At 38.9% G+C, this 26,193-nt stretch overlaps 1 protein-coding gene across 2 annotated transcripts; it reads left to right on the top strand.

Annotated features, from left to right (window-relative positions):
- The first annotated feature begins 7,048 nt into the window (after positions 1 to 7,048).
- bcl7a (BAF chromatin remodeling complex subunit BCL7A) lies at positions 7,049 to 19,365 on the top strand. 2 transcript variants are annotated; one of them, XM_061733837.1, is made up of 6 exons: positions 7,049 to 7,213; positions 12,381 to 12,462; positions 12,572 to 12,665; positions 13,733 to 13,882; positions 14,889 to 14,992; positions 16,618 to 19,365. In XM_061733837.1, exons 1-6 carry the CDS (start codon positions 7,122 to 7,124, stop codon positions 16,690 to 16,692), a joined length of 597 nt encoding a protein of 198 aa, XP_061589821.1. In that variant the 5' UTR covers positions 7,049 to 7,121; the 3' UTR covers positions 16,693 to 19,365. The 2 variants fall into 2 exon arrangements, with proteins under 2 accessions (XP_061589821.1, XP_061589822.1); XM_061733838.1 differs by lacking the exon at positions 16,618 to 19,365 and adding an exon at positions 15,070 to 15,199.
- The last annotated feature ends 6,828 nt before the right edge of the window (positions 19,366 to 26,193 follow it).

Raw genomic sequence — 26,193 nt, 5'->3', positions numbered from 1 at the left:
GTAACTCATATTCCAAATCAGTCGCTTCTTGGCATTCTTTTGCATTTGGACACTTTAATACTTCTTACATTATGCTTGGTTCTGTGACAGAACGCACATTAGCACAATGATCAACAGTCACCATATCTGCAAACTCGTCTTATATCTCTTTGGAACCCTTCTTATTCTGCTTCCCCTTTTAACAGTTTCATCGACAGGAAACTTGCACCTCATGTTTCCAGTAAAAGACTCATTAAAGATGACATTGTTTCAAATCAGAATTCTACTATTCTCTTCATCAAACAGATGATAACCTTTTGCATTGTTTGCATAGCCCACAAACCTGGGTTTTACAGCTGTCATGTCTAGTTTTTGTCTTTCAGCATCTGGGACATGTGTTTAAGCAAAATAATGACTCATGTCAGGTTTTTTGACGGACCATCGTTGGTAGAGCATCTCTTGCTGCAGGACAGATGTCTGCAAACTGTTTTGTATGTACGCTGCTGTTGCTATAGCCTCAACCCAGCACATCTTTGGTAGCTCAGCATGTGACATGCTTCTAGCTGCTTCCATCAATGTCCTGTTTTTTTCTTTCTGCAACTCCATTTTACTGAGGTGTATGAAGTACAGACATCTCATGGTGGATTCCTTGAGCTTTCAGATATTGTTGAAACTCACTTGGAATGTACTCCCCACCGTTATCTAATCTCAGTCTTGGAACTTTATGTCCACACTCACTGGCAAATGTTTTCTCAAATTCTTTGAATTTGCTCAAGGCTTCACTTTTTTCTTTCATGAAGCCTTACAGCAGCGGGAGAAGTCATCAATGAAAGTTACATTTTGAGTATTTTGATCCACCTATTGATTCAGTCTACATGGGTCCACAGACATCACTATGGATCATTTGCAGCCTACGTTTGGAGCAGATTTCTCCCACTGTCTTACATGGCTGTCTCATCAGCTTACCCTCCATACAGGCTTCACAGAAAGGAAGCTGAAAGGTCTGCAGAGAATTTCACTCTATTTACCAGATCTTCTAGGTCTTTTAACTTGAGGGTGTGACCCAAATGCTGATGCCACAGGTTATCTGTTACTCATGCACTGTGACAGACAGGCGACGCTCCTTTAATATCTAACTGGTATGACCCATCAGATCTTTGCGTTCCCATTCCTTGAAGAGGTCCATCCTTGCCACATATGTAGCAACAAAACTTTTTAAACTGCACTGCATTTCTTTTTCTTGTAGCAGCTCCCACTAAGAAAAGATTTTCAGACAACTTCGGAACGTACAAGACATCATACATGGTGGCAGGTTTAGCATTACTGACTTTGAAGGTCATGTCTATTTTAAAAATGCCAAATCCTTGGGCTTCAATGACATTAACTAGACTGTGGCTTTGAGAACTATTGGTACTCTTGAGGGATTTCTTTATCATGTGTTTTGATGTCCCAATCAACCACTCAACTTGTCTTGGTCTTGTGATTTGCATTTTTAGCAACAAAGGCACTCTCAAAGGTTTCTTCTCATTTTCACAGATCAATTTTGGTTTTGTGATTTCTGATTTGTTTGCAGTTACCGTACATTTTATGTGTCCTTCTTCACACTTGTAACATCTCCATGAAATCAGCTCCCACTGCTTTTGAATTGACCCTTTGTCAAGCCCCGCCCCTGTTGCACAGTTTAAGATTAGTGAGTATATATTCGTTGCTTCACTTGTTCCTTTTAACTGTAATTTTGTAGTGAGTGAAGTCAAAGAAATGATGCAGAACAAATGTTGCTTCCGGTGGTGTGAAACTATGGAGGACCAAAACTGACATAATTAAAAATAAAAGCAGAACATATAAAAAATAAATAAAATAGAAGTATAAAACTATATATATATATATATATATATATATATATATATATATATATATATATATATATATATATATATATATATATACACATGTATATGTATGTATATATGTATGTATATATATATATATATATATATATATATATATATATATATATATATATATATATATATATATATATATATATATATATATATATATATATATATATATGTATAGTTTTTCATTTTCCTTTACAATTTATAGTCTTAATTTTGGCTCGATCCTGCTTCTTCCTGTTTATTGACCAAAAGTAGAGGAGCTGGTCAGCTGGACCAAGAAGGGCAGCCCTCCTCATTTCGCAGTAAAAAGAGAAAATGTAAAAACAAGGAATGCATGTATAAGAAAAGCAAAATATATATTTTTATTGACGAAAATGCTGGAAAGGATATATATATGCTTTTATTTTTAATTATGTCAGTTTTGGTCCTCCATATTTGATGGCCAGCTCAAACCCAGTGGTAAAACAGAGGCTTTGATCTACTAGATCCAACAAGCAAAATCTAGCTTGAGTTAATTTTCTGTCCTTAGATGATCATGTTCAGCAGCTTACTCAATTAGCTTTCATGTGGGTGCTTTCACACCTGTGGCCCGTTTGTTTTGTTCCAATTCAGGGGCTAAATCGATACAGTTGTTCCGGTTCTCGTTTGTGGAGTTTGTGGTTTGTGTTCGCAAGGCAAACGTCTGTACCGTTTCAAAGCTGTTAACAAATGCCATGCGCAAACCAGCTGCTCTCTGATTGGTCAAATGAAGGCGGAAGGAGTTTCCTCTTCCGCACCCCGGGATTTTATGGATTTTATTAATAGATCCATAATAACAACACGCCCCTTTCAGCGCAGCGCAGACCACAGGAGAGAAGGTGGTGGAGGCTGCACCGACTCCTCTCCTCCTCCGCGGTCGCACATACACAATGAATGGAGTTGTATCGGTTGCTGTATCGATTATGTTCTCACACTCCAAATAAAAAAAATGAACCGTTTGAGGTCTCGAATGGAATCGGACCGAGACCACCTCCCCGAGGTGATCCCGCCTCGCTTGTTTTGTGCCGTTCAGAGCGCGATTGCTGTAGTGTGTTCACATATACCAAACGTGCCAAAAAGTGATTGACTGCCAGAATCTGATTTATCCCCTGAAAATGGGTCTTTTTAACTGCCAAAAATTGATTGAAGGCCAAATACAATTAATGAAAGGTTGTTTCTACCTAAATATGATTTGATCTCATTCTTGAGCTTCATAATATAAACACTAAAGCTCACATGATTGCTTTTAACTCTTTTAAAGGACCATTACAACACAAAATAGGCATTTTCACCTGCCAAAAATTGATTGAAGGCCAAATACAGTTAATGAAAAGTTGTTTCTGCCTAAATATGACTTGATCTAAATTCTTGAGCTTCATAATCTGAAGTTTTAGCGCTATCGTTCAACACCGCGGTTGAATTGGTTTGATATTGGATATTGGATATTCGACATTCAAAGACATCCATTTAACTTGTGATACATACCACCGATTTTGGTCATATTGCTTGTGATGCGTTCATGGTCACCTAGACTATATATCACAGGAGAGTAATTATTATAGAATCATATTATGGGCTGATTTAATGTGTTTTGATGAATTCAACACCCATAAAACTTGGTTTTATGAATTCAACACCCATGAAACTTGTGATACATACCACTGATTTTGGTCAAACCACTTGTGATGTGTTCATGGTCATCTCTAGACTATATATCACAAGAGAGTAATTATTATAAAATCATATTATGGGCTGATTTAATGAGGTTTAATGAATTCAACACCCATAAAACTTGTGATACATAACACCGATTGTTTTATGGGTGTTGAATTCATTAAACTACATTAAATCAGCCCATATATATGATTTTTAAATCAGCCCATATATATGATTTTTTAATAATTACTGTTTTGTGATATATAGTCTAGATGACCATGAACGCATCACAAGCAATATGACCAAAATCGGTGGTATGTATCACAAGTTAAATGGATGTCTTTGAATGTCGAATATCCAATATCCAATATCAAACCAATTCAACCGCGGTTCGCTCAACAGGCTTCTGTGCGCGCTCCCGCGGCCAGAAATCAGAAGAAATCAGATTCTGGCAGGCAATCACTTTTTGGCACAACACCTTAACAACTGCTCCAAACGGGACAGGTTTGAAAGCACCCTAAGAAACATTGCAAAGTTAAAACATGTTGTTCAGGCAGAAACAGAACTGATAGTTTATGCTTTTATTTCTTCACAGCTGGACTACTGTAACCCTCTCTCACTCTCTTTTTTTTAACCTATCAGAATAAAAAGTCCCTGAATCAGCTCGTCTGCTCAAAATGCAACTGCACAACGTTTGTCTAACTCCAGGAAGAGAGGTGATATTAATCTAATTGTAAAAACTTCATTGGCTTTCTGTCAAGTTTACAATCAACTTTACATTTCTTATCTTGATTGTATAGTGGCCCCATTTTGTTTTAGCAACATAGGCCCCAGTTAAACATTGGGGCTTGACCTAAAAGCCATGTAGAGTTCATATGTGCAAATACAGCCAGAACTGCAGTGGAACCGATGAATGGACCCACTTTTACTTCACACAAGGCCAACAAATGTTGAGTACTATGTGGATAACTGATAGCCTGACATCCTTAAACCTACTGTGAAAACAACTCTGCACTTTTTAAAAAGGTACAGAAAAGGAAAATTGTTCTAAGCCAACACCCTGATCCAAACCAACAGAGGATGGTTTACATTAACTGAAGACAAAACAGTAGGCAAAAAGCCCCACAACAAGCAGCCAGCTAAGCATCTCCACGAGGGAAACTCATAAATTGGTTCAGAGTTCATTGACTGCAAAGAATATTTATCCATGTATTAAATTATGGTTAAATTTATAATTATGCCACTTTCTTATAATACTTTTGGAGGTCCTGTGTGTAGAATTGCTGTAATTCCTGTAAAATGTTTTTAATTATGGCTTAAAGTCTACACTTGAATCACATCTCTTTGCTCTGATGAACTATCATCACTCATAGAGTCTCAGAGTAATCAATCACTGCAATGATAATAATAATAATAATAGCTGTATCAATGCACCTTTCAGCATGTCAACCTAATAGTGCTGCACCTTTCACTTTAAAAAAAATTGTATATATGTTAATAAGAGCTGTCATTTGTCTATTTACTGTACTGTGAGCGAAAATAACCATAGTCAAATTCCCTGTCTTGTTTGACTTGACTTGGTCAATAAACCTGATTATGAACTCAAAAGAAGTTCATAATCAGCACCCATTGCATGAGCACCGGTGGTTGTAGGGACACCAGCAGCGCTCCTGTTATTCTATTTTTTGTAAACCTGATTATGATTCTGATCTTGATTGTTTGTACTTAAAATCCATTGTGGTCAGTGGCGCCACCGGGGGGTGGCCAAGGGTGGCCACGGCCCCCCCTACAAATTTGCTGGCCTCCCTACTGGCCACCCCTACGGAAGAGTATTAGGGCCAGGCAGGAGAAAAATAAAAATAATATTTTACAGGAGGAAGATTTTTTTTTTAATTATGCAGTTCGAGAAAAAAGTTGAAATGTTGAGAAAAAAGTTGAAATGTTGAGAAAAAAGTCAAAATGTCGAGGAAAAAGTCGAAATGTAGATATTATGGTGAAGTACAATTTCGAGAAAAAAGTCGAAATGTGATTCAACTTTATTCACAATAAAAAGAAATCTTCCCCTCTCAAATATTTTTTCTCTTGCATGGCCCTAATACTCTTCCGTAATAAACCTAAGTATATCAGTAGGCGTTGTTTAAGTATTTCTGAGCCCTTATACTACAACAGTATAATACAATCCTGTAATGATGGCTTTTAGTTTTGGTGTCCACCCCAAGAATTTAAGGCCACGTTTACACGTAGCCGGGTATTTACAAAAATGGATATTTCCCCCTCTACGTTTTCAAAAAAATCCTCGTTTACACGAAGTGGCATGAAAACGCTGTTAAGGTGCTATGAGCAGCCAAACCTGCAGGGGACAGTACGGAGCGCGTCGCCGCGTACCCTACGCCGTAGGCTCTGCGTTGGTGTAACGCGGAACCATAAATCAGCTTTGAATGCCAGTTACTTCCAAGACTGAACGAGAGTCTTTCGTTTGGAGTGACAGAGAAGTGGAGTTGGACCCCGTCCACACGTAGCCGGGTATCTGCTAAACCGAAGATATTAAGATATTAACGCGGCAGCTCCGTGGCGGGACACGGGGGGGACTCGGGCTCGTTAACTGCGGCTTACAGAGAAGGAGACGCGCCTGCCAGGGAAGCTGCGCGGCGTAGGCGCAGATGATCTACAGGTTTAGAATGCTTATGAATGTGGTCAAAAAAGCAGATCTTCGGTTATTTGTGGAAGGGTTTTTTAAAAAAAACTATGTAATGTGGATACAAATTATTTTATAAACGGAGGGGGGGAAATATGTGTTTTTAAAAATACCCGGCTACGTGTGGACGGGGTCTTACTTTTTAAGTGTGACTTTAGAATATAAAATACAAGAAAATATTGATGGTGGCCAAACAAATTGTAAACACAGGTCGCACAAATGATGCTGGTGACGTTTCTGTGACGTTCTGAGCCTAAATCTCCGTTTTCCTCCGTTTTCCTCTGTTTAGACGCAAACGTGAAAACGGAGTTTTTGAAAATCTCCACTTTGGCCGGCGTTTTCAGAAATGATCGTTTTTGGTGACTTTGACCTCCGTTTTCCAGTAAACGAACGGCCAAAACGCATGAAAACGCCTCCGTTTTTGCTCCGTGTAAACGGGGCCTAAGTGGCCCCATCTGGCCCCCCCTATGAAACATTTTTGGAGGCGCCCCTGATTGTGGTAGTGTATAAGGGTCATTGTCCTCAGACACCTCCTCCAGCACTTTGTAGAACTCTCTAATGCATATATTATTATAATATAATATTTAATATATATTTTTGCATGAGTGTTTCGTGGTCGTCTTCATCCCCAGTTTCCAGATCAGGTTTTCCAGCCTCTTTGTTCTGCTGCTGGCTCAGCGGGGTGGTGGAGGAAGGGGGAGGAGGCTCTCTGCTCGGAGCAGCTGCAGCCGTTCCCCCTCACGCTCCTCCCTCCCTCCCTCCCTCCGCTCCGCCGGGGACTGCGCAGGCGCACTGGCCTCTTTGTGCGCTCTACTGTTTGCATTGTGTCTGAATTGCCGGCGAGGCTTCACAAACATTAAACCACCGCGGCAATGTCGGGCAGGTCGGTCCGCGCCGAGACCCGCAGCAGGGCGAAGGATGACATCAAGAGGGTCATGGCCGCGATCGAGAAAGTACGAAAATGGTAAGAGAAAGATGAAGGAAAAACCAAAAAACACACACACAGGCTTCGTTATCTAAGACCAGAAAGGCTTGCTTTGTTGGGGGAGGAGAGGGAAGCAGCGACTGAGCGACGGAATTGACCCCAAAAAAAGCCCCGAAAAGGGCCAGCTTTTCCCCGGGTATCCGCGGCGGGTGAGCCGGGCTCTCTCCCCGGCAGTAGCGGGGGTTTGTTGGAGCAGAGCTGCGGGAAAGCGCCGGGTCGGACCCGGGAAGCCATTACGGTGCAGCGTGAAGCCATTGCAGCCCGAGCTGCGGACGGACTCGAACCTCCGCCAGCCCGGACCGAACACGGTTTACACGACGGCGCTGTGGAGCCGGAGCACTTTTAGTCCGTGTGGAGTTTTAAATTAAGCGCTTTGAGTCGCCCTTTAGGTGCTGGAGCGGAGCTTGGTGGGGGTTGGGAGGGAAGTGCACACGGAGTGACTCAGTCCTAGCGGCCAACACGTTTACTCACATTAAAAACACTATGTTCACAGGATACACAGGTTTAAACCCGCTTGGTGGCGGGGTTTGTCATAAAATATATATTTATATTTATATATTTTATTTTATTTTTACTTTCCTAATCAATCAGGTGGATTAATCAAACTTCCCCAGATTTCATTATATTTATTCTTTATTTCGTTCAAAAAAACAAAACAATTCAATACAAATACAAATGACAAATGTTCTTAACTTGTGAATGAAAAGGGAGCAGAAAGAACATTAAAAACTATGTTCAGAGGTTTAAACCCGCTTGGTGGCGGAGTTTGTCATAAAATATATATTTATATATTTTATTTTATTTTTACTTTCCTAATCAGGTGGATTAATCAAACTTTCCCAGATTTCATTTCATTCAAAAAAACAAAACAATTCAATACAAATGACAAATGTTCCTAACTTGTGAATGAAAAGGGAGCAGAAAGAACATTAAAAACACTATGTTCACAGGTTACACCGTTTATCACAGGTTTAAACCCGTTTGGTGGCGGAGTTTGTCATAAAATATATATATTTATATATTTTTATTATATTTTTACTTTCCTAATCAGGTGGATTAAAAAAACTTCCCCAGATTTCATTTAATTTATTCTTTATTTCATTCAAAAATACAAAACAATTCAATACAAATACAAATGTTCCTAACTTGTGAGTGAATGAATGAATGAATGAATGGTTTATTTCGGACAGAATACATTGAAACATTTACATGTTCGTTTCACAAATAAAATAAAAGGTAAATAGAAATGTCCGAAAAAGGAGTAGGCTGAAGCCAAGGGCTTATTATAGCCTATCCTGTGCAGTGTATATCATTCGGTGGATGATAATACACAAATAAGAAAAGAAATATATAAAAAGAAAACAAAGAGAAACTGTCATTGCATTATATTATATAAAAATAGTAAAACCAATAATGCAAAAAGGGGTATATAGTGGTGCTATTTTCATGTTAATCTATAATAGGCTATACCAACATAATTAACATATTTCCTTATAACTGTTTATCGTTTTATATTTAAACGTTTTTTTGAAAACATAAATTGAGGTACACATTCTTAAATCCTTATCACAGCAATTCCACAATTTCACACCTTTCACGGAAACACAGTTTTCTTTACTTTTGGTTCTTCCCCATGCCTTCTTAAACATACCTGTGTGCCTTAGTTCATATTTACTCTTTTGGATTTGGAACGGCCTCTGAGAACATCTTGGGAGGAGATTATGATGTGCTTTATATATAAACAATAAGGTTTGAAGGTTAACTAGATCCCAGAATTTGAATGTATTTAAATTAATAAATAAAGCATTGAATGAAAAGGGAGCAGAAAGAAAAAGAATCTTATCTGATCTGCCCCTTTCACAAATAACATAAATTAAAAATATTAATAATAAAAAAAACAACTACTAAGTGAATAAAAACAACTAAAATAAAATTACCACCGCCTAGGGGTATGTCAATCAAACTCAACATTTTTTGTTATTTCCTTAACATACAGGCTTTAATTGTTCTTTTGAGTGTAATGTTTGATTTGGATTCTTTGTTTTCTTTATTCAGATTGTTCCATAAATTGATTCCTTTCACAGAAACACAACGTTCCATTAATTTTGTCCTGCATCTTGGTTTTTTAAAAATCTCTGTTCCTTTTAAGTCATACTTGCTTTTTCTTTTTTCAAATCTTTTCTGAATGTTGATTGGTAAAGTTTTTTATGAGCTTTAAACATAATTTGCAGAATACTATAGTCTACTAGCTCATGAAATTTCAACAAATTTAACTGAAGGAATAATGGATTTGTTGGATCTCTATATCGTTTTCTACTGATTATCCTTATGGCTCTTTTTTGCAGAATGAAAATTGATTGAATATGTGTTTTACAGATCAAATTGAAAAGTAACTTTACTACCAAATATGAGAACTGTCTAAATGATATGTTTGATATATTTATTTTTATATTTGTGAGTTTTTTTGTTTTGACCTCTTTAGGCAAATAACTTTTGCTGTCGGATGAAATTTACATTCAGCTTCATCGGACAATAGGCCGATTAATCGACCAATTAAGACATATTTAACATCAGCCTTGACTCTTACTTTTACATTTTCTTTTCTAATACATTAAAACGATATTTTATTTCCTAATCAGGTGGATTAATCAAACTTCCCCAGATCAAATTGAAAAGTAACTTTACTACGAAATATGAGAACTGTCTAAATGATATGTTTGATATATTTATTTTTATATTTGTGAGTTTTTTTGTTTTGACCTCTTTAGGCAAATAACTTTTGCTGACGGATGAAATTTACATTCAGCTTCATCGGACAATAGGCCGATTAATCGACCAATTAAGACATATTTAAAGCAGCACTATGTAACTTTTCCACCTTAATATCATATTTCCAGAGTCATTGTGATGGTACATCAACTTCCAACAGGTTTAATGACACCTCTGTCGTGGTCTGAGGGGTCTGTATCGCCTTCACTGGCACTATGTAACTTTGAGGAGCATGGTAGGAACCCTGCCACACTAAAAAACTACACATTTTTACGGCTTTGACTGATTTACGGCATACGTCACTTCCCCCTCCTTCCCGATTCGTAGTCGAGAATGAAAATGGGCGGGGCGTGGAGTGCAGAGCTCAGGAGAAGCTGGTAACTCGTTCCTGCGTTGTGGCTGCAGCAGCTCCACACAACAGACATGGGGAAAAGATCGCTAATGGTTTAACTTGGTTGGATCGCGGCTGTAACGACCAAACATAACCTTCCACACAGTATCACAAACAAACACGCACACAGACCGGGGTCGGATCAAAACATGGGTTTATTAAACCACAAACAAACAAACACACACACCGGGGTCGGATCGGGTTTTATTCCCCACTTCTCCAGCTAAACGCAGTTGCCGGCCAGCTCTGCGGTGCGATTAACCCCAATCTTCAGATAAAACTAGTTTGTTGAGGAAAAGATATTAACTCTATTTGTAGCTGCAGAGGAAAAAAATTATCTCACGAGGAAAACAAAAATATTGCTCACGCCTCGGAGCCTCTTCAGCATAATATAGCAGTCAAAAAGAAAAGAGAAGTAATAGGGATACAAAACATGTCCTGTATGTTGTACTATTATATAAATTTATTGAAACACATGGCGAGTCAAACATTTACCAAAGCAGCTGCCAAACACTCCTAAACAAGGTAGCCTAAGACGTGGGTTGTGCAGATGCGGCAGTAAATCCTCATCGGAGCTCCACTCTTTGATAGGGATTTCATATGAACCCAAACCGTTTAATAATCATTATTTTCTCCATATACCGCTCCCTGGCTCCCTTCTTTAAGATATCCCGGTAAATTCCAGTTCCTTCCAGCAGTTTAACATCTTTTTTTTGGCGTTCCGTCTGTTCACTTGGTGAAACAGAAACGTAGTTTTGAAAGTCCGTCCCGTCTTCATTCGCTATCAAAACAAATGCACGCGACGGGGACAGGATCTTTCCGGCAGTACAAGAACTGTCTAAATGAATTATGACATGTGGTGAAGAATAATATATTAGTGTGTATTTATGTTTATGATATTTATATATTTGACTGAGTTTTTTATTTTGACCTCTAGGAAAATAACACTTTCTTTTGCTGTAGGATGAAATTTACATTCAGCCTCATTAAACAATAGGCCGATTAATCGACCAATTAACACATTTTTAACATCAGCCTTGACGCTTACTGTTTTACATTTTCTTTTCTATGTGTTCTGTGTGCGTGTGTATGTATGTATGTATGTATGTATATATATATGTATGTATGTGTATGTATGTATGTATGTATGTATGTATATATATATATATATATATATATATATATATATATATATATATATATATATATAGTGTGTGTGTGAATTAATACTTTGCCGCCCTTGAACTCAAACAAGCTCTTCCAGAATAATAAGCGTAAGGTAATTAGGATAATAAGTCGTGATATTATGGCTAAAGACAGAACAGTTACCCTTTAACTGGATGTAACTTTAGGACAGGATTCTCTTCCAACGTCTCAACCCAAAGGAAAGTAAAACTGGTTTGATTAAACTACCGGTAAACAGAGATGTGTTTGCTCGTGTTCAATGAATGTCTGAAGATGAAATTACGTTGATATGAAAAAATATTTTTAAGAAAAAAAATCCGTCAGAAATTCAGAAAAAAATTAATTTGTTTTATTTTTTCCAGAGAATGCATAACGTGGATATAAACTGCATTAGACAGTTCAACTGAGCTCAGATATTATGATTTCTAAAAAGAAAAGGTCCAAAACAAATGTCGGTGTAGTCAAAAGTCTGTATTTAGTGACCTTGAGTCTTTCAGAGGAGACTGACCAGATCTCTGCAGATGTTTGACAGGGTATTAATCAGAATTTCACTCTGTTTAGGTTTAAAGCAGCACAAAAGACTCTTATTTCATGTTGAAATATCAGTTTCAGATTAATTTGAAGGGATCCTGGATGACTTTTAGGAAGTGTTAATATTTAAAATTAACGCTGATAGTTCCTGCTTTGTTTGTAATCTTCTAATGTAGTATGATTTACAGAACGTGTTTAGTGATAGCTGCGCGACATCACGGTTGGCGGTCTGATGGAAATGTTGGTGAACTTGTTTTCTCTCCCACTCAGGGAGAAGAAATGGGTAACTGTTGGAGACACCTCCCTCCGCATCTACAAGTGGGTGCCGGTGACGGAGCCGAAATCTGATGATGTGAGTTTATTTTCATCCCTATCAGACTGCAGATGCACGTGTTTTTTCCGGAGGTGTATCAGAAAAGGACAAAACCGTCTTCAGTCCGACTGTTTTCTTGTGTTAATAGAAGAACAAAAATAAGAAGGGCAAGGATGAGAAGTACGGCTCAGAATTGACGACTCCAGAGAACAGCTCCTCTCCGGGGATGATGGACATGCATGGTATGTTTTTAAGATTACACGTACTGTTAAAGTCATGGAAACCTGAAGAGAATTCATATTTCAGCCTCTGGTGTAAGACTGACTGAAGTGCCACTCTGTAGTGGTATTAACCCCGAGGGGCCACGTCTGGTTTACTAATCTGACACAATCCAGGAAGTACCAGTTCTATGAGTCGGTCCCACTGATCTGAACGTTCAAATGTCCAGCTGGTGGACCACGGATGCTCCGGCTGGACTTTTCCACCCATTTTTGAGTTAATCAAAGGTTGGAGGAGTCACTTCCTGCCAACTTCCTTCCAAGCAAAGGGAGAGCAAAGAGCCGTCAAGTGTTTAGAAGACCTGCAGGTCTCGTCACAGAAAAGTTGTCCAGTTCCTTTTATACAGTCTGGTCACGACAGGATTGTTTAGTGAATCTGTCGTCAACGGCTGACGTGTTAACGTGGTGTAAAACCAGTTCTTCTTTAATACTTAATTACTTCATTAATAATGATTAACAGAGGTTCTTTTCAATTCAGGAAACTCCCTATAATCTTAGACGTGTTTGCAATTTCACTGTACAAAAAGCAAAAAAAGGTATGAAAAGGAGATGTGTCTCCACTGGAGTTAAATTCTGGAATGATGCCAACATACATTTAAAAACATGTCATTCTCTTTTTGTTTTTAAGAAAATGGTTTGTAAAGCTATTTTTGAAGCTTATAAGTGCAATTGACTATCTGTAAATGTTTCTTTGCTTTTCTGTTGTTTCTTTGCTTTTCTATTCTCTTTTTGGTTTTCTGGAGGTCGGTAGCCAAAAAAAGAAAGTTGGTACTATAGGATACGCTTTTATAAGCATTTTGCTTCAGCCTATGCCTTTTCAGTCTTTGTTCAACACATTTTTTGTTTTGTATGAAATGTTAATGCTGTGCACAATGTTTTTTTTGTTGTTTTGTGTTGTCATGACTGAATAAACTTCCTTCATTAATTCATTAATGTGATACCTTTTTGTTAGTTTGCTTGTAGTTCAGATACGAGTTTCATTTGGTCAGTTTTTCCTCTAAAATAAGTGACTCCATATGTTTGTCTGATAGATGACAACAGCAACCAGAGCTCCATCGCCGACTCGTCCCCCGTGAAACAGGAAAACAGCTGTAGCACCAGCCCCGCCCCGGAGAGCAACGCCGCGTCGCACCGTGAGAACAGCGAGGCCAAGGCGGACCAGAGCCCGGACACCAAGAGAGGTCAGGATCATGAACGCTGACACGAACACCAACAGGTATCCCTGTCACATCTCCAAACCCTGCTGGAGATGCACTAGGGCTGACCGGCGAGGCTTGGAACCATCTCCTGTTTTTGTTTTCGTCTCCAAGACGAAGGTCACACTAACAGACAGTTAAAACAACCACTTCCTCTTAGTGAAATACTCAGCGCAGCTGCGGTCACCTTTATCTCAGCCTTCAGCTCTCCTCCATCTCATGTTTGAATAAACCCCAGAAGTTTTCCAGTGAAAGTCACAACATTGTTTCTAGGGTGGTTCTTGTACATGAAAAGTACTCTAATGCACTTTTTAGTCCAGTATTTTATCCAGCTAACGAGTAAAAAACTGTAAAAAAAAAAGAAAAAAGAAAGCATCCGTCTCTGAAAAATTAGAAAACAGGAATTTTATGTTAATTCCACCAAATAAAAGCTTTTATTTCTCATCGTCTTGTGTCTTGTGAAATAAAGAACAGTCTTTTTTTTTTTTTTAGGATGTTTTTTTTTTTTTTTTTTGATTCAAGAACAGAACAAACATTCAACGAAAATAATAACAAATAAATGCAAATTATTTTAAGTAATATTTAAGCATTAAAGCTACACGGTATCAATTAAAAAATAGATGAATAAAAAGCGGAGAAAAAAAAAGAAAAAAAAAACCCAAAGCAAAAAAAAAAAAAACCCCAAAAACAAAGAAAAAGTAAATAAATAGATAAAAAGGAGGAATAAAGAGAGGAATGAGAGAAGAGAGGGAGGGGGGATCCATCAATCAGGAGGCAGGGACTGGAGAGAGTGGAAGAATGTGAGAAAGGGAAGCCACTTATTATAAAATTTGTTACAACTATAAAGAACACATTCTGTCTGCTCTGAACTGGTAAGCTGCAGTTCCCCCTCACGACCACAAGATGTCCTTAAAACGTCAGAAAACCATGTGTGACCACAACTGCTGCTCCAGCTGGTCCTCACCTGTACTCCATTTCTCTAACTCTTCAGGCAAGACTATCTCTCCATCGGAGACCTCGGAACGAGCACAGAGCGCAAAAAGAGACGGCTCGTCCTCAGGGGAGAAGGAATCTTCAGACAGCACAGCCACTCAGGTACGAACACGACTTGAGTTTTGCTTTGATGTGTTCAGCTTTTGATGCGTCTCCGTTTATCTAAATCTGCTTTCTAGGAATGAACCAAGTCAAAGAGACGCCACAGAAAAACTGCAACAAACTAAACTCAACTGTGCTGAAGCCTCAAAGATGATAATCTCAGAAGCAAAAGACAAAGATAAAAAAAATAAATAAAAGGGAGCAAAACTGAAACGAGTTGGTTCTTTATGTACTGGATCATAAAAGCTCATAGAAACCGTAAAAGACTGAAAATATTGATTTCTGAGAATCTCTGCTGTTGCTGCTTTTCATGAAGGATAAGATACCGTTTAGAATTAAGGATTAATTGTCATGTGCAGCACTTTTACACTGCATACTTTTAAAACATCATAAAAAACCTTGAAAAAAAAACAAAAAGATTGAGGTGTTTGGGCGTTGACTTCTACAGTTCCCTGAATGTCCCGCCACAGCGTCTCAACCAGGTTCAGGTCTGGACTTTGACCAGGTCGTTCCAGAACCTCGAGTCTTTTATTTTTCATCATTCTGATGTAAATCTGCTGCTGTGTTTGGGATCATTTCCTGTCACATGACCCAGTTCCAGCCAATCTTTATCTGTCAGACAGATGTCCTCACATTTGTCTCCATGGTCCACTCAATGACTGACCATCATCCCTCCACCACGGTGCTTGACAGCAGGTCTGAGCTGGTTCTGCTGGTTTTCTCCAAACATGGTTCTGGACATTAAGACCAAACATCTCCACTTTGATCCAGAAGTCTTCTGGTTTGTTCAGATGCAGTTTCCTGAACCTCAGTCGCGGTTCTTTTTTCTTCTATACATGGACAAGCTCCGACCCCCTCCCTCAGAAATGTTATTAGCATAAGAACAAACTGCAGTGTAGCTGAGTAGCTTCAGTCCTGTGAACACAGTGAAACCTCACACCTCAGGTGCGATGACAGCTTATATCTGTCAGCAGAAGAGCTGTTTAATTATTCCACATAGGGCTGGGCGATATCGAGATTTTAATATATATCGATATATTTTCAAACGCGATATGGTACAAAACTTTTTTTTTTTTTTTTATGATTTTGATATAGCTTATTTTGTGACAAATTGACTTGAATGTTTTATTTGAGATTTGCACAAATGTTTTGTTATTTGCAAAACTGTCAACCTCAGTGGAAAAGTCTGCCTGTTACTGTCTACATTGTATTAATTGCACAGTGTATTTTAATTTAATTGTTATGAAGGAAAGGGATATTTGTTTTATTTTATTCAAGAAGCGTTTTTATTCTATATATGCAGGCAGTTTATTTTTATTTCATTTGTTTTATACATTTTGATATTAATAAAGGTACCCGTGTGACATTTGGCACGAGGCATTGTATTAAAACTGACTGTTTTTTTAAGGGTTTGCCTCAGAAAAAAATGAAGCTAACAGAGATGCTATGCTATAATGCTTTGGGGGAAACCCCAATTAAGGCACAGAAAAAATATCGAGATATATATCGAGTATCGCCATTTAGCTAGAAAATATCGAGATATGACTTTTGGTCCATATCGCCCAGCCCTAATTCCACATCAATGGAAATATAAATGTCCATTTGTTTTTCTTTCTCACCTTTAGGACTTACAGGAGGAGGCCCCGCCCAGCAAGAAAAGCAAACTAGAGTCCTCATCTCAGGACTTTGAGGAGAGTTAAATGTTGGGGGAGAGTCGTGTCTCTCCTCCCTACCACCTCCCTCCTTCTGTACCTCCTTCCATTAACTCTAGATGATTTAGGGCTAATGGACACACTGGCTCTCCTCCCCCTCGGTATTTTTTTTCCTCCTGCTGGCCCTTTTCTACCCCGACTCTTCACAACCAGCGGGAGAACGGACGTCTCCCTCCCTGATGGCTGTTCCTCGTTGCCCGGACACTCCCACTGCCACAGAGGGAGATGGATTTTACCTCTTGTTCCTCGGCCCCCCCCCCCCCCCCTCCGTGCTTCCTTCCAGTCCTCCACACTTTTGCCAAGAGAAGCATCAAACCCGGGCCGCGGTCCGATCTGCGACCAGGCCCAGTCCTCGATCCCCGACCTGCTCCTGTGACTCAACACTGGGGATGTAAGATTAGGACGAGGTTGATCGCCGGCGCTGCTCTGAGACCCGTTTGAAAACATTTCGCTAATAATCGTTTAGCTCAGGATAAGTCAAGGGGCTAACCTGGTCTCAGATCAGCGGCTTCGAGGGGGAACCTCCGCCCTACGACCACGTCACTTCGACCCTCCTGATTTGCCTCCTGCTAGACTAATGTTCTCTGTTTTGTTTAGGAAATATTTAGGGTTTTTTCTCAGGAGGGTCAATGCACTGTTATGGTATGTCACAATCGATCACAGATAGATTTGCTGCTGTAGTGGATGTCTTTTTTCTCTATCCATGAAAAGTTCTCCATTCATATGTTTCCTAAAGTGAATTAGGTTGTGGTTTGGTAGAGGAAGACGACGGTACCGGTCGAGATAAACTCTTGGATAAGAAGTGAGGATGGGAGTAGCTAGCGTAGGTCCTGGAGGTGTGCCTTGAGTTGATTAATACACGTTTTAGGTCAGCAGGTTTTCAGTCCCGACGTTGGTGCCATGTTTCGCTTTGTTTTATTTTGTTTTATTTTGTTTTGCCTTATAAGCTGTCACTAATCCGCTCATCTGGTATTTGTATTCAACTACAACCGGTCGGCTTCGCGTAGTAATAGTTTTGGGAAATATTTTGCTTTCTTGCTAAGAGTAAAGCAAGAAGTTTGATACCACTGTCCACCAGATACCAAGCAGTCCCTCCCAGACTTAAAGCATCAAAGTCAAAATGACGAGGCTGAGTTTGAAAAGGGTTAAATCGCTGTTGGATGATAGGTCAAGTTTTTAAAAATGGTTTTAAAAAAGGTTTTTTAAATGGTTTTAAAACGTTTTTTCAACAGTACTTCTGACCACTTGGGGCATAAAAATTTGGAAGACATGCCGGAGCGTCCCTGCCAGGGGCGGATCTAGGATCCTTGGCAGTCAGGGGATCTTGAGAAAACATCCGGGGCTGAAGCCCAAGTAGCCACCCCCTAGATCCGCCACTGGTCCCTGTTCATTAGTTTAGGATCGTCAGAGAGCCTTTCATCAAATGTTTGCCCCCATGTGGTCAGAAGTTTCTGTTACATGGTGGCTTTAATGCTGTGCTGGCTGGAATTTGAAAACCTCCAGTAGCATCTTGTCTTTGATTACATCAAAGTAACTAATCATGAAACCATAATTAACAAGAACCACAGTCGGAGGATGGATTTAACGATGTAAGTTGTCAATCCGTGAAGGCATTCATCTCCTGGTGCTGCTCGGTGGTGTCAGCTCTCCGTCTGGCTCTGGCGAGGAATTATGTGAGCGTTCTGTTCCTTTTAAGACGGTTGTGGGCTGGACTTTGAATGCTACCCAGAACATAACGAATCTTTTACCATCTGCAGACCTCCTCCATCACAATTCCTGATTCCTGGTCCAGCTGAAGTCAAAGCGGACCATTTTTCTTGACTGGTCCTCCCCCACAAGTCCCATTTAACCACTTGTCATCTCTGCGAGTGTTCTGCGTATCACTACTTATCTCTGACTTGCAGATGTTTGTGCAGCTCACCACGGAAAGGTCCGGTCCTTTTTAGCTCAAACATTTGGTTCCTAATCCTCCTTCAAGGTGCTGTCTGTCGGCTGAATCCAAACCCATGCAGGATCGAGCTCCTGGTTTTTGTGCAGATTTGTGCGATTTACTTGAACTTGTAAAGTACGGATTCAGACCGGCGACCTCTGACATTCAACCTCACGCATTGACGATTTGCTTTCATGAATAAAATTAGCATCGATATCAATTAAAAACCAGTGACTTCATAACATGACGGGGCTATTCATCAGAACATGAAATTACTTTTATCAGATTTCGACAGATCCGCATTCACATGGATGGAGAGAAAAGAATTCAAAATGTTGTCTTAGTTTAGAGGATGGATTAGCATATACCTCATTCCCAGTCCAGCAGAGCTGGATCTTAAAATGCTATTGTATTGATATTAACAGTTATAAACAGCATTACATACGCTCAGTTTAAAAAAATAAATAAAAAAAATCTCACTTATGTTGTAGCTTTCACCTGATTGAGCCAATTGCTTATAGTTTGCTCATAACTGTGTAAAAAGAAAAAAAATAAGAGCTGTGAGATAAAAGATGTTTTTGGTTTTTCTCCTTTGGGACCATTTTGTTTTTCTTTAGATCTTGTACAGATTTATGGTTTGGTTTGACTTATTTATTCCATCAGTAGTGCTTGGTTTTTATCATAAGATAATGGTTTTGTTTTCTTAATAAAAGCCACAAAACTTTCCGGTATTGGTGTTTTAATGTTTGTGGGGAAGGAAATGGTTGAATTATTATATTTCCAGGACATTTCTGAAGAAACGGACTCGTTGAGGTGACGTATACGTTTAAATGTCAACTTCAACTTCTTTTCAGAACTGGTTATTTATCGATGAAAACTATCACTGAACATTGATGAGTGAAAATCAGCCAATGCCTTTCAATTGTGGTTCAACAGAATTATTAAAAACAAACCCTGAATGAAAGAAACCCGTCCGGACACACTAGTTTGTTCCCCTGGTTTCCATAGTGACGTGTCGGGCATCTTCAATCTTTGGTCTGCTCTGCAAGTTGAAAGCTTTGAACCCTTCATGGACAGAGTTAGTTTGGTAGGACGTCCAGTGCAGGACACCGATATCCAGAGACAGCTGGCTGGGTTTGATGAAACGGAAACCAGAATCTTAATACGGCCAAATCATGACCCAGACGTCGAGCCCGCTGGAGAAGATGGAGACTAAATTCAACTGAAAAGACAAGCAATATAAGCATTGTGTCTTTTGGCTGCAAACCAGGTATTTCTAGGTTTTAAGGTCCGGCCTCACTCACTTTTTATTGATATCTCCAGCTCTGACACTACTTTAGTAGGAACGTCAAGGGATTCATACCAGAAAATATGTGAGGTGTTATCCAGATGTTTACAAGATCTCATAATAAAAAAGTATCAAGAAAGATTACTGGTGAACTTTAAAGAGGCATAGTTGAATTAAGAGGTACACGGTACTGTCCAAATATTCCTACATTACGATGTTGAGCTCACCTGCTCGGCATTCTACCTGGGAATGGGATGATTTCATAATTCACTCTTTAACAGCGACCTGCTCTTACCCTTATGGTTCTATATATTCGGTTCAGTGTATACACCTCTTTTTTGTGCTAGTTTTCTTTTCCTTTCCCTCCTCCTGTTCAGTTTTAATTTCGTCCTGTATTGACACTAGTCAATCATCAGTCAGTCTGAGTATTTAAAGGGTTAAAAGTGGTCCCTCTGCTGGTTGGTGTCATAGTGTCCACCACACTGAACCTGGACCGGAGGAAGCAGAGGAGACGGTTGTCTGAGGACTTAAAAGAACCTTCTAGACCAGCATGTACAAGACTAGAAGACCGTCTCCAAGCAGCTGGATCTTCCTGTGACTGCAGTTGGACATTTCATTCAGAAGTTCACATGACTGTAGATAAATCCCTCTGGACGTGGACACAAGAGGACAACTGATGATAAAAGACGGACAATACGAATGGAAACCAAAGAGATTGAAGGTGAACTGTGTCAGATCACACCGTCCATCACTGTTGGAACAAACATGGACGACTGAGAACGATTCCACTGTTGGAGGGATATCAGAAAAACTCGGAGTCTAAACGCATCTCAAAGATTCTGGGAGAACGTCCTTTGGAGAGACGAGACAGAACTGGAGCTTTTTGACAAGTCACATCAGCTCAAGCTCTTAAGTTCACAGATAGAAAAATGAAGCCTTCAAAGAAAAGAAAACTGTATTGGCTGTTTTTAATATAACTACTGTATCCATAAAGGTGCATCGTCACTTTACATAACAACCCTTTTGGCCACATGGAGGCATTTAGATCTGTTGCGTTGGCCAAAGAACCAGTGACGAAACTGCTGAGCTGGGACGGTCCGCCATGTGTTCACCAGAGGAACACTTAGTTGATTTCTCATTAGGGGCTGAGACAGTAATTTCATTCAATTTTATCTATATAGTGTCTATTACAATTTAAATTGTCTCCAGGGGCTTTTCAGAGACTTATAAGCTGGACCTCGGAGCAATTATCATCAAATATTGAATAAAGAAACAATGGCAAGTTATTAAAATAAAAAACTCCCCTAGTTGATTAAAAACCTTTTAGCCAAACAAATACTGGTATGGAAAAACAAAACACCCCTTTAAGAGGGGAGAAACCTTAAACCTGGATCATAAGAGGGGGCCTTGCACATTTGGTGGTCACAGCATTTCACTTTCTTGTGATCTGCTGCTCCCATGTGGTTAGAAGTAATATTGTAAAAAAAAATGTTTACTGTATTTTTTAATTTTTAATTTTTTAATACTTATAATTTATCTTTATCGTTATTTAGTCTGAGTTCAAGTTGTCCGACTTTGAGCTGCTGTAGCACCCGGATTTCCCGTCTGGGGATCAATAAAGGACTATCTTATCTTAACATAAAGTGGCTTTCATTTCATTGTGAGCCCACTTCTTGTGCTGTATGGAGGATTTTTTGTGCCAAAATTAAATAAATAAATACATCATTAATTTATTAAAATGGGAATTAAATATATCATTAATTAATTAAATGTGTCATTAATTAATTAAAATTAGAATTAAATGTGTCATTAATTAATTAAAATACAATTCATTTTAAGTAAAAATATATATTTATTATTTCAGCATTTAATTAATTAATGACACATTTAATTAATGATTTCGTGTTGCTGAATCATGAAATGTAAATGTAAAACTGTCAGTTTCACTCGTCAAACGACTCGTCAATGACATATTTCATTCTAATTTTAATTAATTAATGACACATTTAATTAATTAATGATATATTTAATTCCCATTTTAATTAATTAATTATGTATTTATTTAATTTTGGCACAAAAAATCCTCCATAGGTGCTGCTCTCAGAATTTCCCCTGAATTGTTATCAGACTGACTGTAGAGACAGCGGATCTTCTCAATTAACACTTTGAAGTGGTTAACTGCCTGAACCTCATCCACAGCATGAGATACAGCCAGTTCCAAACGATGGTTCATGCAGTGCCATGTGAAGAGGTTAGGGTACCTTGCAGTCAGCCTGGTTGCCACACCAGAGTTCTAGCATAACACTGGTTCAATCAGAAACAAATGAGACCCAGTTCTTGAAGCCCCACGTCACTGAAACCTGCAGTATCCAAACATGTCAGTAGAGCTTTTTCTATATCCTCTGCCCTTTAACCCATGGTGCAAAATACAAGTAATAAAATAGAAGAATAAAAAAATAAAAATAAACTGTCCACGGTAATTAAAAAGACAGATGGTTAGTGGAGTGTGCTGGGTGTAGGCCTGTGTTGAAAAAAATCGATTTTCATATTCTAAATCGATTCTCATATTAATTCCTAAAAATCGATTTGTATGTCTAAATATCGATTTTTTTTTTTTTACATTTTTTATTATTTTTTTTATTATTATTATTATTTTTTTTTTTCATCATTAAATTTTTGCCTGGTGAACTTTAATCACAGTAGTCCCAGTAGTTTTGAAAACTGAAACTGAAAACTAAATTAACTTTTCTTTAGAGAAAATGCTGGACATTTCAGCTTAAATTTCTAAATGTTATATTAGTTCAATGAAGTTCATATTATCTATATTTACTAGAGCTTGTTTGGTTTCTCTGTTATCAGACACGGTTTGTCATGAAATACCTGAAAAATGCCAGGTGCTTCATGGCAAACTGTGTGTCTGGTGACAGAATAAATCAGACAAGCTAAAATAATTTGTTTACTGCTTGAGCTGTTGCAATTTCTTTCTTTTTTTGCACTTTAAATGGATATTGAAAAGCCTATTTGAGTTATTTATTTCTTAGTTATTTTACAATAATTATTGTGAAATTATTATTTCAATAGTTATTTTACAGTCATATAATCCAGGCAACACTAACCCAAATCAATACCGAATCGGATCGACTCAAATGGTGATAATCGATTCTGAATCTTAAGAATCGGAATCGAATCGATTCTTGACATTTGAATCGATCCCCAGCTCTAGCTGGGTGTGCCCTCTCCTGAAGTCTAGAATAATCTCTTTGGTATTCTCCACCTTCAGGTGGAGATTATTGTCGTTGCACCATGTGCCCAGCTGCTCACCTCACTCCTGTAGTTGGTCTCATCTATGTTGTTGATGGCACCCACCACAGTTGTGTCATCAGCAAACTTTACGAAGAGGTTGTAGCTGAATGATGGTGTGCAGTTGTGGGTCAGCAGAGTGAAGAGGAGAGGGGGCTCAGCACCTATCCTTGGGGGTCCGGAGGGGCTGCAGGTGTTGCTGCCAGCCTGTTGCCTCCCCGTCAGGAAGTCCAACAGCCAGCTGCACAGGGAGGTGTTGAGCCCCAGCTGGACCCGTTTGTGGATGAGCTGCTGGGGGAGGATTGTGTTGAATGCTGAGCTGAAGTCCATGAACAGCATTCTAACGTAGGAGCTTGTAGGCTCCAGATGGGTGAGGGCTGAGTGAAGGGCGGCGGAGATGGCATCATCGGCAGGGGGGAGGGCAAACCTGATGTGCTGCATGACTAGCTGCTCTAAGCACTTCATGAGGATGGGAGTGAGTGCGACCGGGCGGTAGTCAGTGGCGTCAATTCAGTCGAAGCTAAGGTATGGCAAGGTTTTGAGTCACAGAACTTCACTAGAATATCAATCAACACGTCCAGCGAATACTCATCACAGAAGTCTGCTATGGAGCTTATCTGTGTGGTCAAGAAAATTGGAACTTTTTCAAATGCAGAGCCGCTCACTGCAAAAACTCAAAATCTTACCAGAAATATTTGTCTTATTTCTAGTTAAAATGTCTCATTTTTAGCCAAAAAATCTTTTTACACTTAAAATTACCAGCCATTGCCATTTGCCATTTGTTTTTTTGCTGCAATTAGTATAAATTAAATATTTTGGCACTCATGTTGTGTACTTTTCTCTTTCTTGTGTTCTTTTAAACATTACATTTTAATTAATACATCTTTGCTGTATTTGAAAGTCCGTCTCCCTCACTGGCCAAAGTGGCCAGGGAAGGCCGGATATACAGAGGCTTGTGTAAGGATGGACAAACATATGCCAAATTCATATATGGGTTTTAGTATTAAGTAAACTATAACTTTAGACAAACCGTAGCATATGACTGCCTCCACACTGAAAACAAAAAAATAAAAAATAAACATGGTCATTACCAAGTACCCCCCTTAATGTTGCCACAGGATTTAAGATGGTAAATTACAACCAGATGCTGCTCATCATCGGCCCTTGATGAATTGATCAGCGGCAGGCATCAATAAAAGCAGACTTTGGCAGTTAACTAGTCTGGAGCATCCAGGTGTGAGTTAAGACAATTCCAAGAGGAAAAGACATGAGCAGCAGTATTCAAGATGCTATCATTGTTGGATTACCATGGGCCTCACGTTTTGATTGCACTTTTATTTTGATAACTTTCCTTTATTTTTTCATGTTGTACCTGGACCTCCTGCTGGGTGTGGTGGCTGCTTCCCCACTAATGACTGATTCTACGCACTTGTGCTGGACTCCTGGTCACAGTGCATTTGAGCTCCACTACGTGGTACAACTCCAGCAAACTACAGTTTAGTAGGACTCCTACGTGTTTGCCTGCCTCTCTTCCGAAAGCCCTGCTGGTGACTGGATCCACCACCGTGCTCGTTACTGCTAAGTAGGGCTGTTCGATTAATCGATTTTAAATCGTAATCGCGATTATGTAATTAGAACGATGTTAAAACGTGAAAATCGTAAAATCGATTTTTCACTTTTAAAATTTTTTTTTTTTTTTTTTAACCTTGTCTGCACACATATCAATGATTGATACCATATTAATGATTGATGGAAATACCTCTCAATACTTGCGACAAGTGCCCCATCGAGAGGCTCTTTAGTGTAGGAGGGGGCGTTGTAACATGCCACCGGGCATCCCTCAAGCCAGATGCGGTAGACCGGCTCGTGTGACATGACTGACATTACACACCTACCTCCTTCATGGGTTGCATTATTATTTAGCATGCAAAGACCCAGTTTAGTTTAATTAGAAAATGTCTTGTTTTATTTAATTGGAAATATAACTTACTGTACGTATGTTTGCAAGTGCTGATTTGCTGATTTTTTTTTTTCAGAGATAAAACTTTATATTTTATTATATTTTTTAAAACTGTTTTTCAACTTATTTTACAGAGTTTTGCACTTTATTCATTCATTTTTTGTTTAATAAGAGTTTGCATTTAAAGCCCAATGGGGCAAATGTTCAATAAAAAAACTGCATATTTGAAATAATTTCTTTGCCTTTTGTCAATTCACAAAATAATCGTAATCGTAATCGAAAATCGGATTTTGAGAGAAAAAAAATTGAGATTTTATTTTTGGGCAAAATCGAACAGCCCTACTGCTAAGGACATTCACTGAACCCACCAGACAAGTTTAGTACAGCCACGTTTCTGTTCCTCGCCTTTCTGTTCATATAATTCTATTTATTGCACCTTTTTATCTTTTATATGGGTGTTGGTTTTTGGGGTGTTTTTGTATTTGGTCAGTATTTTTGTATTTGACAGTGCTCAGTGAGTGAGATGGAGATGTCAATTTCCCAGAGGGAACCTCCCAAAGGGATTAATAAAGTCATCTGAATCTGATTTGTCACTTTTGGACCGACTCAGGTCTTTGGATTTATGTCAAGTACCTTCTGATAGGGACTGTTATTGTAAGTAAACCAATTACCTTAACACGCTTGGCTCAGCTTGTTTCTGATGCCGACAGTGGGAAACCATTGCGTTGCTTATCTTGAATTTGTATTTGCAAATACTAAAATCTACGATCAAATTATAATTATGGACTATAAACCGCTGGTACCAAGTTTTCACCCTCTGCCAACTTTGAACTCATGGTGCATAAAGAACATACAATTCATTTAAATACTCAAGACTGCCTTTATTTGCCTTTAAAACAGCATAAGTCAATTCAGTAGCAATGAAAACCCCTACAAAGCCTTTATTTACAAACATCTCATGTATCATTACAGTGAAAGAGGAATAACTGTAGGCTATAGGCTTCGTCATGG

Source organism: Cololabis saira, chromosome 11, assembly GCF_033807715.1.
Source record: "Cololabis saira isolate AMF1-May2022 chromosome 11, fColSai1.1, whole genome shotgun sequence".
NCBI classification, from domain to species: Eukaryota; Metazoa; Chordata; class Actinopteri; order Beloniformes; family Belonidae; genus Cololabis; species Cololabis saira.
This window is presented reverse-complemented; position numbering and strand designations above follow the sequence as displayed.